This window comes from Paramormyrops kingsleyae, chromosome 5, assembly GCF_048594095.1.
Source record: "Paramormyrops kingsleyae isolate MSU_618 chromosome 5, PKINGS_0.4, whole genome shotgun sequence".
NCBI lineage: Eukaryota > Metazoa > Chordata > Actinopteri > Osteoglossiformes > Mormyridae > Paramormyrops > Paramormyrops kingsleyae.
The window spans coordinates 32,218,811-32,235,956 of NC_132801.1; the positions used below are offsets into that span (position 1 = coordinate 32,218,811).

At 42.0% G+C, this 17,146-nt stretch overlaps 1 protein-coding gene across 5 annotated transcripts in view; it reads right to left on the reverse strand.

Moving 5' to 3' along the window:
• cog7 (component of oligomeric golgi complex 7) overlaps positions 1 to 17,146 on the reverse strand; it is a 47,129-nt gene that overhangs the window by 5,633 nt on the left and 24,350 nt on the right. For 3 of the 5 annotated variants that reach the window (XM_023791682.2, XM_023791679.2, XM_023791681.2), the window contains exons 2-13: positions 15,538 to 15,768; positions 14,902 to 15,050; positions 13,576 to 13,692; positions 11,838 to 12,006; positions 11,675 to 11,757; positions 11,450 to 11,572; positions 11,164 to 11,362; positions 10,806 to 10,933; positions 10,421 to 10,575; positions 1,958 to 2,074; positions 1,541 to 1,606; positions 571 to 757 (exon numbers count right to left, since the gene is read on the reverse strand). In XM_023791682.2, the coding sequence (XP_023647450.2) occupies positions 571 to 757; positions 1,541 to 1,606; positions 1,958 to 2,074; positions 10,421 to 10,575; positions 10,806 to 10,933; positions 11,164 to 11,362; positions 11,450 to 11,572; positions 11,675 to 11,757; positions 11,838 to 12,006; positions 13,576 to 13,692; positions 14,902 to 15,050; positions 15,538 to 15,703 (1,659 nt within the window). In that variant the 5' untranslated portion in view covers positions 15,704 to 15,768. Of the gene's footprint in view, positions 1 to 570; positions 758 to 1,540; positions 1,607 to 1,957; positions 2,075 to 10,420; positions 10,576 to 10,805; positions 10,934 to 11,163; positions 11,363 to 11,449; positions 11,573 to 11,674; positions 11,758 to 11,837; positions 12,007 to 13,575; positions 13,693 to 14,901; positions 15,051 to 15,537; positions 15,769 to 15,999; positions 16,269 to 17,146 lie in introns of those variants that run through there. The other 2 variants (XM_023791677.2, XM_023791678.2) reach the window with 2 other exon arrangements.

Genomic DNA, 17,146 nt, shown 5'->3' on the forward strand with positions numbered 1-17,146 from the left:
CACCGTGGGCAATTTATAGACAACAACAGCATACCTTTGTCTGTGGGAGGAAAACAGAGAACTAGATAAAAAAAACTCCCACATATTCTAGTGGAACACACACACACACAGAGACCTGTAATTATATCTATGGGAAAAATGCAAATGCTAACTATGACAACCTTAACCCCTAGCCAACCCTGACCTTAACCATAAGTAACCAAACAAAATACAGTTTGAAAATACAGTTTTTGCATTTTTAGTTTTTTTGATTACAGTCAGAGATCTTTAGAAAATTTAGTTCCTCATGGGGACCAGGAAACTTTTGGTCGCCACAAGATAAGATATGTCTGTACTGGCACACACACACACACACACACACACACACACACATACACACACACACACACACACACACATACATACATACATACATACATACATACACACACACACACACGCACACACATACGCACACATACACACACACACACACACACACATACAGTGGGAGGAGGAATTCAAACCCTGGACCCTGGAGGTGTGAAGCCACAGTGTTACCCTCTGAGCCAGTGTGCAGGACAAAGGTACCTTCAGGTTGTACAGCATCTCCATGAGGCTGGCATACTCGGCCGCGTTCCCCTTCAGCAGGTAGTTGTACTCCTGCCATGGGTTCCTGGGGGAGGTCTTCCTCTCAGCAGGCCCCGCCTCCTGCATCCCCGTCAGGCTGCGGGGGCTGTAGGAGTCCGACAGGTACTTCCCCGCGCTGGCGAGGATCCTGTGGGTAGAGCGCAGTGACGCTAACTTGCCACCCCCAGCACAGGTGAAGGTGGGTGGGGGGGGACACAGGGGATGACTCACAGCTACCCCTCACATCAAAATGGGCCAAACCTACAGGATCTGTCTGCAAACCCCAAGTAGTCAGAAAAAAAATGGTGAAATGAACGAAATTATGGTGGGTGGTGAGAACTGTCCAAACCAGCAGCGGGGTCATCAGGAGGCCGACAGCATCAGAAGGGACAGCAGTCACCCCCAGCACAGACTGTTCACACCCCCACCATTGGGCAGACGCTACAGAAGTATGAAATCAAGGGCCACTAGGCTATAGGACAATTTTTACTCACAGACCTTCAGGCTTGTGAACGACTCGCATCCACTGCTCCCTGACTTTGCTGATACAATCTATCTGTGGCCAGTGAGAGCTGGAAGTACACCGCCCAATACACACACACACAGACACACACACACACTTTGTGTTTACATTGTGTCTTGTGTTTGATCTGTGTGGTCTGTGCCCAGATGAAACACGCAGAGTAAGATTTTCATTGTATGGTGCAACTGGCCATTTCACTGTGCATGTGACAATAAAGTACTTAATCTTTAAACATTGTTTGCATAGTACATACCAGGACAGGGCAGCAGCCTGATCTTTATGTGCATAGTACCAGAAAAAAAAAAAAGCTAATGACACGTGATACAAGAAACGGTAATAAGAGGAGAGGCAGGAATCCAGTGGTGACGTGAAGGTGCTTGACGAGGCCAGCAAGTGCCTTTCCGGTACCTGTTTGCCAGCTGCTGCTCATAAGCCCCGCACTGCCTCAGCAACTCGCCGCAAGTCGCGATAATCCTGCGGGTGCAAGGAGAGCGGAGCAGGCCGTCAAACGGATGGACAGCAGCAGCGCGTCGCTTTCTCACTGGGCCCGACTCGGGCTCTGCAGACGGGACAGCATTATAAGCCTCACTGGGTTAGCATTCGCCAGCTTCCTCAATGAACGAGCTCCTTTTCCTGCAGATATGACGTCTATACCACTGACTCCAGTACCTATGAATGCATGCAGTTACCGCTAACGTGCAAGTGCAGTATCACATCTACAAAGCACCACCATGCTCAGAGATTGTCAGGCACCGCACAAAAGGTCACTGCCGATGACGCCTGCAGGGGACCCCCCCCCCAAACCCACTCCCTCCCACCCGGTACCTGACGCAGTTCTGAAAGGCCGTCCAATCCTCCTGGAAGACCGCAGCATTCCCACTGTCCTCTAGCTTGCACTTCTTCCGAATGGATTGCAGAGTAACGGAGAAATCGGACACATACCTACACGGTTGGGGGGGGGGGGGGGGACGACACACCATGTATCACAGCAGTGTCATAGGCGTTTTCCTGCATATGTAACATATTGCCTTAGCGTGATAAACCAATTCAGCAGATCTATGACCTGCTCTGTACCCAGGACCTTCAGGAGATAGCAGGAGCATCACCGAGCCCCCACTCTGTGCCCACTGAATCATATACGGCCACTGGCATACATGCATATGATCACCGCAGACAGTATTCAGTGTGGCACAGTAATTTAACTAGTATAATATTTTATGTTGGTCAAAGACTGACTGCGAAACGTCGCATGTCTTTATTCTCTTATCTGTATACGATTATCAGTTGTGTGTCACCGAAAGCTCCAACACACCAACACAAATTCCTAGTACGTATGAACTGGCACGGCCAATTAGCCTCATTCTGATGCTGAAAAGTCATACATTACTTACAGGTTTTAAGTTAACGCTCATTTGCAGTGTGCGAGCATTAATAAGTATCTTAAGGGTCTTAAAGGCATTAAAAAGTCTCCCAAGGTCCTGGTAGCAGCGTGCACACGCGCACACCATGCACACTAGGGTGGGGTGAAAAAATCAAAATTTCCAATAGTGTGAAAAAGTTGTCACTGGACCTCGTTATTAAACGTGCAAAATATCTTTGAAATAGGTTAATATTTTCAGCTTCTGCAACGCAATCGCAGTTTTCACCTGTCACCTCAATGGGCAGATCCACGCTACGTATCATCCATATCATAACGCAATGTAAAATTGTCCCAATTTAATACAAGAACCTAACAATCGGTCAGTGACAATGAGTAAGTGGGAAACGACTCATTCAGAAATGTGGCGCTCAGGAGCATGTTTACACTGACATACTGGCAATACACACTATCCATTATCTATACAACAGGAGCATGCTTACACTGACATACTGGCAATATACACTATCCATTATCTATACCGCAGGAGCATGCTTACACTGACATACTGGCAATATACACTATCCATTATCTATACAACAGGAGCATGTTTACACTGACATACTGGCAATATACACTATCCATTATCTATACAACAGGAGCATGCTTACACTGACATACTGGCAATACACACTATCCATTATCTATACCACAGGAGCATGCTTACACTGACATACTGGCAATACACACTATCCATTATCTATACCACAGGAGCATGCTTACACTGACATACTGGCAATATACACTATCCATTATCTATACAACAGGAGCATGCTTACACTGACATACTGGCAATATACACTATCCATTATCTATACCACAGGAGCATGCTTACACTGACATACTGGCAATATACACTATCCATTATCTATACAACAGGAGCATGCTTACACTGACATACTGGCAATATACACTATCCATTATCTATACAACAGGAGCATGCTTACACTGACATACTGGCAATACACACTATCCATTATCTATACCACAGGAGCATGCTTACACTGACATACTGGCAATATACACTATCCATTATCTATACAACAGGAGCATGCTTACACTGACATACTGGCAATATACACTATCCATTATCTATACCACAGGAGCATGCTTACACTGACATACTGGCAATATACACTATCCATTATCTATACAACAGGAGCATGTTTACACTGACATACTGGCAATATACACTATCCATTATCTATACAACAGGAGCATGCTTACACTGACATACTGGCAATATACACTATCCATTATCTATACAACAGGAGCATGCTTACACTGACATACTGGCAATATACACTATCCATTATCTATACCACAGGAGCATGTTTACACTGACATACTGGCAATATACACTATCCATTATCTATACCACAGGAGCATGCTTACACTGACATACTGGCAATATACACTATCCATTATCTATACAACAGGAGCATGCTTACACTGACATACTGGCAATATACACTATCCATTATCTATACAACAGGAGCATGTTTACACTGACATACTGGCAATATACACTATCCATTATCTATACAACAGGAGCATGCTTACACTGACATACTGGCAATATACACTATCCATTATCTATACAACAGGAGCATGCTTACACTGACATACTGGCAATATACACTATCCATTATCTATACCACAGGAGCATGTTTACACTGACATACTGGCAATATACACTATCCATTATCTATACCACAGGAGCATGCTTACACTGACATACTGGCAATATACACTATCCATTATCTATACAACAGGAGCATGCTTACACTGACATACTGGCAATATACACTATCCATTATCTATACAACAGGAGCATGCTTACACTGACATACTGGCAATATACACTATCCATTATCTATACAACAGGAGCATGCTTACACTGACATACTGGCAATACACACTATCCATTATCTATACCACAGGAGCATGCCTACACTGACATACTGGCAATATACACTATCCATTATCTATACAACAGGAGCATGCTTACACTGACATACTGGCAATACACACTATCCATTATCTATACAACAGGAGCATGCTTACACTGACATACTGGCAATATACACTATCCATTATCTATACAACAGGAGCATGTTTACACTGACATACTGGCAATATACACTATCCATTATCTATACAACAGGAGCATGCTTACACTGACATACTGGCAATACACACTATCCATTATCTATACCACAGGAGCATGCTTACACTGACATACTGGCAATACACACTATCCATTATCTATACCACAGGAGCATGCTTACACTGACATACTGGCAATATACACTATCCATTATCTATACAACAGGAGCATGCTTACACTGACATACTGGCAATATACACTATCCATTATCTATACCACAGGAGCATGCTTACACTGACATACTGGCAATATACACTATCCATTATCTATACAACAGGAGCATGCTTACACTGACATACTGGCAATATACACTATCCATTATCTATACAACAGGAGCATGCTTACACTGACATACTGGCAATACACACTATCCATTATCTATACCACAGGAGCATGCTTACACTGACATACTGGCAATATACACTATCCATTATCTATACAACAGGAGCATGCTTACACTGACATACTGGCAATATACACTATCCATTATCTATACCACAGGAGCATGCTTACACTGACATACTGGCAATATACACTATCCATTATCTATACAACAGGAGCATGTTTACACTGACATACTGGCAATATACACTATCCATTATCTATACAACAGGAGCATGCTTACACTGACATACTGGCAATATACACTATCCATTATCTATACAACAGGAGCATGCTTACACTGACATACTGGCAATATACACTATCCATTATCTATACCACAGGAGCATGTTTACACTGACATACTGGCAATATACACTATCCATTATCTATACCACAGGAGCATGCTTACACTGACATACTGGCAATATACACTATCCATTATCTATACAACAGGAGCATGCTTACACTGACATACTGGCAATATACACTATCCATTATCTATACAACAGGAGCATGTTTACACTGACATACTGGCAATATACACTATCCATTATCTATACAACAGGAGCATGCTTACACTGACATACTGGCAATATACACTATCCATTATCTATACAACAGGAGCATGCTTACACTGACATACTGGCAATATACACTATCCATTATCTATACCACAGGAGCATGTTTACACTGACATACTGGCAATATACACTATCCATTATCTATACCACAGGAGCATGCTTACACTGACATACTGGCAATATACACTATCCATTATCTATACAACAGGAGCATGCTTACACTGACATACTGGCAATATACACTATCCATTATCTATACAACAGGAGCATGCTTACACTGACATACTGGCAATACACACTATCCATTATCTATACCACAGGAGCATGCTTACACTGACATACTGGCAATACACACTATCCATTATCTATACCACAGGAGCATGCTTACACTGACATACTGGCAATATACACTATCCATTATCTATACAACAGGAGCATGCTTACACTGACATACTGGCAATATACACTATCCATTATCTATACCACAGGAGCATGCTTACACTGACATACTGGCAATATACACTATCCATTATCTATACAACAGGAGCATGCTTACACTGACATACTGGCAATATACACTATCCATTATCTATACAACAGGAGCATGCTTACACTGACATACTGGCAATACACACTATCCATTATCTATACCACAGGAGCATGCTTACACTGACATACTGGCAATATACACTATCCATTATCTATACAACAGGAGCATGCTTACACTGACATACTGGCAATATACACTATCCATTATCTATACCACAGGAGCATGCTTACACTGACATACTGGCAATATACACTATCCATTATCTATACAACAGGAGCATGTTTACACTGACATACTGGCAATATACACTATCCATTATCTATACAACAGGAGCATGCTTACACTGACATACTGGCAATATACACTATCCATTATCTATACAACAGGAGCATGCTTACACTGACATACTGGCAATATACACTATCCATTATCTATACCACAGGAGCATGTTTACACTGACATACTGGCAATATACACTATCCATTATCTATACCACAGGAGCATGCTTACACTGACATACTGGCAATATACACTATCCATTATCTATACAACAGGAGCATGCTTACACTGACATACTGGCAATATACACTATCCATTATCTATACAACAGGAGCATGTTTACACTGACATACTGGCAATATACACTATCCATTATCTATACAACAGGAGCATGCTTACACTGACATACTGGCAATATACACTATCCATTATCTATACAACAGGAGCATGCTTACACTGACATACTGGCAATATACACTATCCATTATCTATACCACAGGAGCATGTTTACACTGACATACTGGCAATATACACTATCCATTATCTATACCACAGGAGCATGCTTACACTGACATACTGGCAATATACACTATCCATTATCTATACAACAGGAGCATGCTTACACTGACATACTGGCAATATACACTATCCATTATCTATACAACAGGAGCATGCTTACACTGACATACTGGCAATATACACTATCCATTATCTATACAACAGGAGCATGCTTACACTGACATACTGGCAATACACACTATCCATTATCTATACCACAGGAGCATGCCTACACTGACATACTGGCAATATACACTATCCATTATCTATACAACAGGAGCATGCTTACACTGACATACTGGCAATACACACTATCCATTATCTATACAACAGGAGCATGCTTACACTGACATACTGGCAATATACACTATCCATTATCTATACAACAGGAGCATGTTTACACTGACATACTGGCAATATACACTATCCATTATCTATACAACAGGAGCATGCTTACACTGACATACTGGCAATACACACTATCCATTATCTATACCACAGGAGCATGCTTACACTGACATACTGGCAATACACACTATCCATTATCTATACCACAGGAGCATGCTTACACTGACATACTGGCAATATACACTATCCATTATCTATACAACAGGAGCATGCTTACACTGACATACTGGCAATATACACTATCCATTATCTATACCACAGGAGCATGCTTACACTGACATACTGGCAATATACACTATCCATTATCTATACAACAGGAGCATGCTTACACTGACATACTGGCAATATACACTATCCATTATCTATACAACAGGAGCATGCTTACACTGACATACTGGCAATACACACTATCCATTATCTATACCACAGGAGCATGCTTACACTGACATACTGGCAATATACACTATCCATTATCTATACAACAGGAGCATGCTTACACTGACATACTGGCAATATACACTATCCATTATCTATACCACAGGAGCATGCTTACACTGACATACTGGCAATATACACTATCCATTATCTATACAACAGGAGCATGTTTACACTGACATACTGGCAATATACACTATCCATTATCTATACAACAGGAGCATGCTTACACTGACATACTGGCAATATACACTATCCATTATCTATACAACAGGAGCATGCTTACACTGACATACTGGCAATATACACTATCCATTATCTATACCACAGGAGCATGTTTACACTGACATACTGGCAATATACACTATCCATTATCTATACCACAGGAGCATGCTTACACTGACATACTGGCAATATACACTATCCATTATCTATACAACAGGAGCATGCTTACACTGACATACTGGCAATATACACTATCCATTATCTATACAACAGGAGCATGTTTACACTGACATACTGGCAATATACACTATCCATTATCTATACAACAGGAGCATGCTTACACTGACATACTGGCAATATACACTATCCATTATCTATACAACAGGAGCATGCTTACACTGACATACTGGCAATATACACTATCCATTATCTATACCACAGGAGCATGTTTACACTGACATACTGGCAATATACACTATCCATTATCTATACCACAGGAGCATGCTTACACTGACATACTGGCAATATACACTATCCATTATCTATACAACAGGAGCATGCTTACACTGACATACTGGCAATATACACTATCCATTATCTATACAACAGGAGCATGCTTACACTGACATACTGGCAATATACACTATCCATTATCTATACAACAGGAGCATGCTTACACTGACATACTGGCAATACACACTATCCATTATCTATACCACAGGAGCATGCCTACACTGACATACTGGCAATATACACTATCCATTATCTATACAACAGGAGCATGCTTACACTGACATACTGGCAATACACACTATCCATTATCTATACAACAGGAGCATGCTTACACTGACATACTGGCAATATACACTATCCATTATCTATACAACAGGAGCATGTTTACACTGACATACTGGCAATATACACTATCCATTATCTATACAACAGGAGCATGCTTACACTGACATACTGGCAATATACACTATCCATTATCTATACAACAGGAGCATGCTTACACTGACATACTGGCAATATACACTATCCATTATCTATACAACAGGAGCATGCTTACACTGACATACTGGCAATATACACTATCCATTATCTATACAACAGGAGCATGCTTACACTGACATACTGGCAATATACACTATCCATTATCTATACAACAGGAGCATGCTTACACTGACATACTGGCAATATACACTATCCATTATCTATACAACAGGAGCATGCTTACACTGACATACTGGCAATACACACTATCCATTATCTATACAACAGGAGCATGCTTACACTGACATACTGGCAATATACACTATCCATTATCTATACAACAGGAGCATGCTTACACTGACATACTGGCAATGTACACTATCCATTATCTATACAACAGGAGCATGCTTACACTGACATACTGGCAATATACACTATCCATTATCTATACAACAGGAGCATGCTTACACTGACATACTGGCAATACACACTATCCATTATCTATACCACAGGAGCATGCTTACACTGACATACTGGCAATATACACTATCCATTATCTATACCACAGGAGCATGCTTACACTGACATACTGGCAATATACACTATCCATTATCTATACAACAGGAGCATGCTTACACTGACATACTGGCAATGTACACTATCCATTATCTATACCGCTTTATCCATCTGGGTCTTATATTGGGACACCTGAATTCAATGATTTGGAGGGGTGTCCCAATATTTTTGGTAATATAGTGTATCTAACCATTTTGACTGTCATGCTTAATACTTTTCATTTTGGTGGCACTGAGGAACAATTTTACATTGCGTTATGATAAGGATGATACGTAGCGTGGATCTGCGCATTGATGTGACTGGTGATTAATCGTAATGCACGTAGAGCCGCAGAGCGATGTAATGTATGTGTATGGCTGATACCCAGTAAAAATCTGCGTTACCTGAACGTTGATATTTTGTAGTGATTATCATGTTGTGAAAGTGCACAAACACAACAGCGATGAGTATAGATAATGGATAGTGTATATTGCCCATTGAGGTGACAGGTGAAAACTAAGATCGCGTTGCGGAACCTGAAAATATTAACCTATTTCAAAGATATTTTGCACGTTTAATAACGAGATCCAGTGACAACTTTTCCGCACTATTGGAAATTGCTATTGAAAATTTCGATTTTTTCACTCCACCCTTATGCACACGCGCACACCATGCACACGCGCACACCATGCACACGCGCACACCATGCACACCGCGCACCCACGCCCCTCACTTGGTGAAGAGCGCCTTTAGCGCTTTGAGCAGGCTCCACACAGCCAGGCCATCCGTCAGCTTGACGCAGCGCTCCACCGCAGAACCGGCCAGGCTGAACAGCTTGCCGACAGAGTGACTCAGCTCCTGAACGCAGTCAATCAGCTCGCCCCGCTCCTGCAAAACAGACCTCCGGTCACATGACGCCGCTCGGATGCACACTGGCAACCCGCCTGTGGCTCGCGTCGAACCACAGGAAGTGCGGCTGCAAGAAGCGTAATCAGTACGATCAGATTAAAAAACAAAAAAACAAAAAAACGCACACTGGAAATTATACATAGCTTACGAAAAACACTCCAGATACCAAAGCCAACATGCCCGGAAGCTGGATGATGTCACTCGCTCACCAAGGGCACAGCGCTGATCTGAATGAGGAGGTTCGCTCCCTCCAGCTGTGCGTACTGCAGCTGGAAGGCCTTGAAGGGGTCATACAAGGCGGTGACCAGCTCACTCACTTTCAAGAGGTTGCTCTCACCTGCAAGCCAGCGAGAGAGACGTTAAGGATGTGAAAAAGAACCTGGGATTCGACCCTTGGTGGGGCTGAGCCAAATGCGATCTGAAGAAATACGGGATGCCAATTTTTCAGGCGGGCTGAGAAAAAAAAACTGGGCAGCTGATGATGCCCAAACTGTAAAATGGCCTATGTTGTCTAAAAGCCCCTATGTTGAGATCCAACCTGGTTTCAGGTGCAGTACCAAAACTCACCTAGGTGGGGCAGCATGGCAGACTCCAGGTTCCTTCCGAAGGTGGCCGCAGTCTGGTAGAGCTCCAGCAGGGTTTCCAGCTTGTCCTCATGGGGGGTCTGGTCCATGGCCGTGCTAAGGCAGACGGGGATGGAGGGGACCATGGCCCCCAGCGTCTGGACCAGCAACACTGTCACCACCTCATAGGGGTTCTTGAACACCTGTCCGAAAAAGTGAGGCAAGCGTTACCGCGACAACGGCAGGAGAAAAGCCACACGGAGGAGGTATCTGGCGGAAAGACGGCGCACCTGAGCGCTCCACTGAAGCTGCGTGTGCCAGGCGGACAGCAGTGTGTCGTAGAACTCGGACAGCTGCTTGTTGAGACTGAGCTCGCTCTGGCAGAGGTCCTGCCACACGCTCACCAGCTGCACCTGCGGGGACAAAACGCCAACTCAGGCACACGGCGGGCACAAGGAGGGCACACGGCGGGCACAAGGAGGGCATAGCGCAAACCCCGTAACTGAAACACTGACCTTGTGACATTTGTAGTAATAAGCCAGGAGCTGAGGCATCCTATCAATCTCGGTGAAAACTTTCACAAACAGTTTGGCTTGTTCTGTGATGAATGGAAACGCATCATCAATCAAAGTGTCGGTTTTTAACGCCCGAGCGTGAGCAGCATCCTGAAGCCCTCACCGACTGACTGTGAGCTGAACGTCGCCACGATCTGGGGGCTGGCCAAGGCCTCCAGTCTGTTCTTCAGGGCCTCCAAGTGGACACACTTCTCCGAGTAGTCGGGCGTGTCCACCAGCATTGCCAAGCTGCTCTGCATGCTGGTCAGCTTGGAGGAGATCACAGCCAGATCCTGAAGAGATCAGTCGTACTTAATGCCATGATGCCACCTCACTTTGTTTATTTACTTATTTGTTTGTTTGTTTCGTTATCATGTTTCAAACGTAGCTGATCGTTTCTATTTCACACCCGCATTGTCTTGCTGGACAAATAACCCCCCACCACCCACTGTGGGGATCAATAAAGTCCTACCTTGATCCTAATCTCCATATTAATAAACTGATCAAAAAACAGTGCTTTGGCAAAATGTAACATTTGAAAAATATTAGAGGGACAAATTTGAATTCTAAGAGAAAGATGGGAGAAAAGAAAAAAACCAGTGAAAATTTTATGGAGTCCATTATTAATCAACTCAAAACACCACAACCCCAAAAAGTTTTTTTTGTTTCTCATAATATCAGCCACAGCTTAAATCCCCCACCCCACTCGTGGGGACCTAACGCTCTGAGCACAGCTGCCAGATGACTAAAATCACACCAGAAACCCACCTTGCCACCTTCACTTCACAAGAGCACCTTGTATGCTTGAAATTACATTGTAAAGTAAATTCAATTCCAAGGCATCTTTCACCATAGTAAAACTGGCATAATATGTGGCCTAGTAAGGATCTTACATACGGACGGTAGGGTGGTCCAAAATTAACAACTTCACACAGCTTTCCCTCCACAACCCTAATTTTATTCTTCCCCTTATTACAAATGTGTCTGCCAAATTTTATTATGATTGGTCATTATTTAGAGGTCGCTCAAGCTGGTAGTAATGCAACACTGCAACAGCTATATTGTATTGTGTAATTGTATGCAATAAAACAAGGAAAACATGCAGTAAACAGAATTAGAATTTCCATGAGTGAAAAAGAACAGAACATGTCAAATTAGCTGATACTATCTTGGATTCAGGTTGTCTGGACTCTTACTGTTATATATTGTCCCATAACGTTCTAATGTTCTTTATCATCAGTGTCGCACTGTTGCTGTCCCGACTCCGTTTTCAGAAGGGTAGACTTGGCGCAGGTTGGATATTTCTTTCTGTGTCTTTCAACCAAACGTAGGAGATACTGCTTCTGCTCCTCGTTCTTGGTCAGGGATGAATTGTATTGCTGCATCAATGCAATGGCTCTCTCTGCACAATCATTCACGACCTTCATTTTTGACGCTGCTGTTTGAAGTTCCTGGTACGAAGGGTCGTCATTCCATTCTCTTGGGTCCTTAGCCAAGAAATTTTGCGCCTTCATCGTCCCATTTAATGACAGTACTTTGAATTAAAGCGATGATAATTTTTTCATTTGATTTTACCCTGGAATTTTGGCAAATTGTCTTAATCTGAGTCCACAACAAACTTGTGGGACCTTGAGCGACCTCTAAATGTAGTTCAATTTGCTCCATATTTACATCATATCTTTACTACATCTGATAGAACATATTTAAACTTGTGGAGGTGGGTTTTAATGAAATTCAAAATTTTCCATAGTGCCGTGGACCGCCCTAACGGACGGCATATCTAAGGTGGACCCAACACGTGAGCTCACATTAGAATTTAGAAAGAAAAGGTCAGTTTTAAGAAGAGCCCTTAAATCAGTCACCTGTGTCTTGAAGGTCTCTTCGATGTCTGCGCTGAGGGTGCTCCACTTGTCGGCTTCCTGTAGAGCCTCAGCAGCCAGCTGCATGCGAGATTTCACCTGATCTATCTCCACCAGAACCTTAGAAAGGAGAATGGGGGGGGCTTTACCATCTCGGGGATAATCTTTATTATATCAGTTATTATGCAGCAGTGTTTCCCAATCCAGTCCTCAGGGACCCACAGACAGTCCTACCGGGAGCTGGGGGGGCAGCAAAAATGTGGACTGTCTGGCAGGAAGCTCAGAGGGAGCAAAAACATGGACTGACTGTGGGTTCCTGAGGACTAGATTGGGAAACTCTGATGGACAGAAAGCAAAGCTGACATTACACATGCATCTGACCATTCACCAGTATAAGTTCATTAATGACAAACACATTCAGCTGATTTATACAACATTTTAAAGACTGAACACATAACTATCAAATCAGGATCATAAATAATCTCTCTGTGTTGAACAAGTGCAATGACTCAGACATCAGCAACACTGCACAGCTGTAAAGACGAAAGAAACAAGGCAAATAAAGGACCATTTCAGTGGAAAAATCTTAACCACGACTTCCTTTGCTGGAACACAAGCCATTTAACCAAACCCACACAATGGTGGCATATATCATTACTGAGAAATTGCAGAACATAAAACAAAAGAATAAAATATTGGTGGAACATATGGTTCTCACAGAAATCTTATACTAAATTATTTAAAAACATATTACAATTTAAAGTGTGTACCAAAGTGTTACTTTTGTGTTGCAGATTAAAACATTGGCTGTGATTAATATTTCATATCCTGAATTATCCAGTGAAGACCAACTCTACATTGATAACTATCATGGTGTCATAAAATTAGCAGATTATGTGTTTTAGAGATTAAAATAAGAGGCACAATATACAGACGCTCCTCTACTTACGAATGAGATACGTTCCGAACGGCTGTTCATAACTTGAAATGTTTGTAAGTCATTATTCAACATCATTTTAAGGGTATACAAAGAGCTAGGATGCTGGGAGTACGCACGCTACGCTGCTACGCTGCGGAGTAGCGGCCAGAAGTCATACTAGGCGGAATTGGCGCGCAGAAAAAAAAAAATTATGTTGTGGACAGGAAACGGGAGCCCAATGAACACATTCTGGATTTACAGTCCTCTTCATTCCTATGTCTGAAAGTTCGTAAGTAGAGGAGCGTCTGTACCTGTCTCAAAAAAATATTAATTAAAAGAAAAACATTGTAACTATCTAAAATGTGAAAAACGAACATTAAAAAATGAAAGTTGTGCTGTTTTGCCAGTACCTGCATGGACTGCACAGTATCCTGTTCAAACTTTCTGATGTCTTCCTTAACCATCACCATCTGCTCCTTAAGAAAGGAGGCTTCCTGCTTCAGAGACTCCACGTCCCGCAGCACCCTGGGCATATTCTGGAGGGCTTGGTTGCTGCTCTCTGACCACCAGTCCCCAAACACGCGTCAAACAGACAGTGAATCACATACATGACACATTATAGAGGCAGAAATTTTTGACTTTTTAGACATACACACAAAGCAATGCCTTCATCTCCTTTCTCTTATTGTGGGAAAATAAGAATAAATGAGATATAACTTTTTCTGTAGAATTCAAACATGTAATCAGATCAGCTGTAACTTAAGTACTTCCTACAAGGCTCTGAAAATGGCAGAAAGTTCAAAGAGACGCCCCCTTAGAGGCATTCATAATTTAATGCCTTTAAATTATATTTTTTAAATTAAAGTACGTTTACACATTCATCTTCCAAGCAAGCTTCCAGATAAAGGTTTGTAAGCAGCCTGGAGCCGATTCCCAGGCAGCACAGGACGTTAGGCAGGTGAACACCTTGGACGGGATGCCAGTGCATCACAGAGCGCGCACACACACACACACAAAAGCAGCACAACACATTTTCTTGTGTGTACCTTCAATGGAATTATTGACCTCCTGAATGAAAAGCTGAAGCTTCATAACAAGTGTGGCAGCATGACCGTCCGCCTTTCCAGGAGCATCTTTCTGGACCATCTTAAAGGCCCCATTGACCCAGTCTTTCACGTCAAAGTCATCATCCAAGAACTTAGAAAAGTCCATCGTTCTTCCTCTTTGATGATTCACCTCAGTTGAACACTGAAGTCACCATTCCTTATACGCTTTATCTTGGAAGGGAAAAAAGCTTTACTTATCACCTGCAAACTCACAGCACTTTCCTTAATTCTAAAAAGATACAATGATGCCCACGCATGGAAATTGCCAGGTGACTATGTGGAACAAATTTCCGTGAATGGTTCATGTCACTTGCGACTTTTTTTACGACGGACAGCAACGAACTGCCTAGTCAGTCACCATTACTGAACTGGTCCAACAGGTACGATTTTCATGAAACGCACCTTTACCTGTTTTAGCAGTAGCAAGATGTTGTACAGGATGTTCGCAATTCAACTGATACTGCACTTGTTCTCCATTAGCTGAAATGAATATGCAAACGACTCAAGAGAACAAAATGAGATTTCGATCAGACCTACGGTGTCTAACAAGCTGATGTGCAGTACATTTTACCTAGAAGTATATTTATCCTATCGCTGTATCAGTATAGTCCAGAGCACCATATTTGACATTTACTTCCGCGACACGTAGATGAGGGCGGGAAATATGACCGGAATGAAACTGCGCAGTCAAAAAATAGGTTCCTATAAGTGCAAACGTTTGTAAAGTCTTATGCGTCTTATAAATGGATCGTTTTATGTTTGTTTATTAATGTACAAAATAAACTAAAAACGTGATTTTTTTTATCGTGTAGTTTTTTAGCGTTTCCAGTTTAGTGGTAAGTTACGTCGTTACATTGCTTGGTGTTGCAAATAATACGTTCCGTGCTTAATTTTGTTAAATAGTTATGACGCTTTCACTATTGTGAGTTACAGCGATAAAAAAAAACTGACATGTACGAAATCTATAGTATAGATTTAAAAAATCGTCCATACGTACATGATATAATGACTTGCATATATTTGCAATTATTTGCTGGAAGATTATTTGTCTTTATTGTGTATGGGCTGCGTCAGTGGTTTGTGTCTGCATTTCATTTCCTGGAACCCACAGAGGGTTTTTAAGTGGGCCAAAATTGAGCATTTTTCCTCCCAAATATTTTGAGAGTTCCTGACAAGTTTAATATTAGAGTCACATTTCCAATTCATTTTTATGTAACCTCCCCCGCTATCCCAATGAAATTAACAAGAATTTACACAGGACAGCAACATACATTAAGAAAATGAAATTATATTCAGTATGGTGTGAGCAGGCCTTGTAACTTGCACTTAGACTGAATAGGCTCAGGTAGCACCCAAGTGTAAAGGGGATTTCCTACATATTGCCAGGCAGACTAGTGATTTATGGAGCCATTGTATCTAATTTGGCAAAATGAAATCAAATTCACTGTCAATATAGAATACCACAGCAAGTGTTAAATGGAATTTGTAGACACCAAGTTGGGATTTGAATCCAAGATCTCCTGTTTACTAGACAGTTACTTTAACCAAA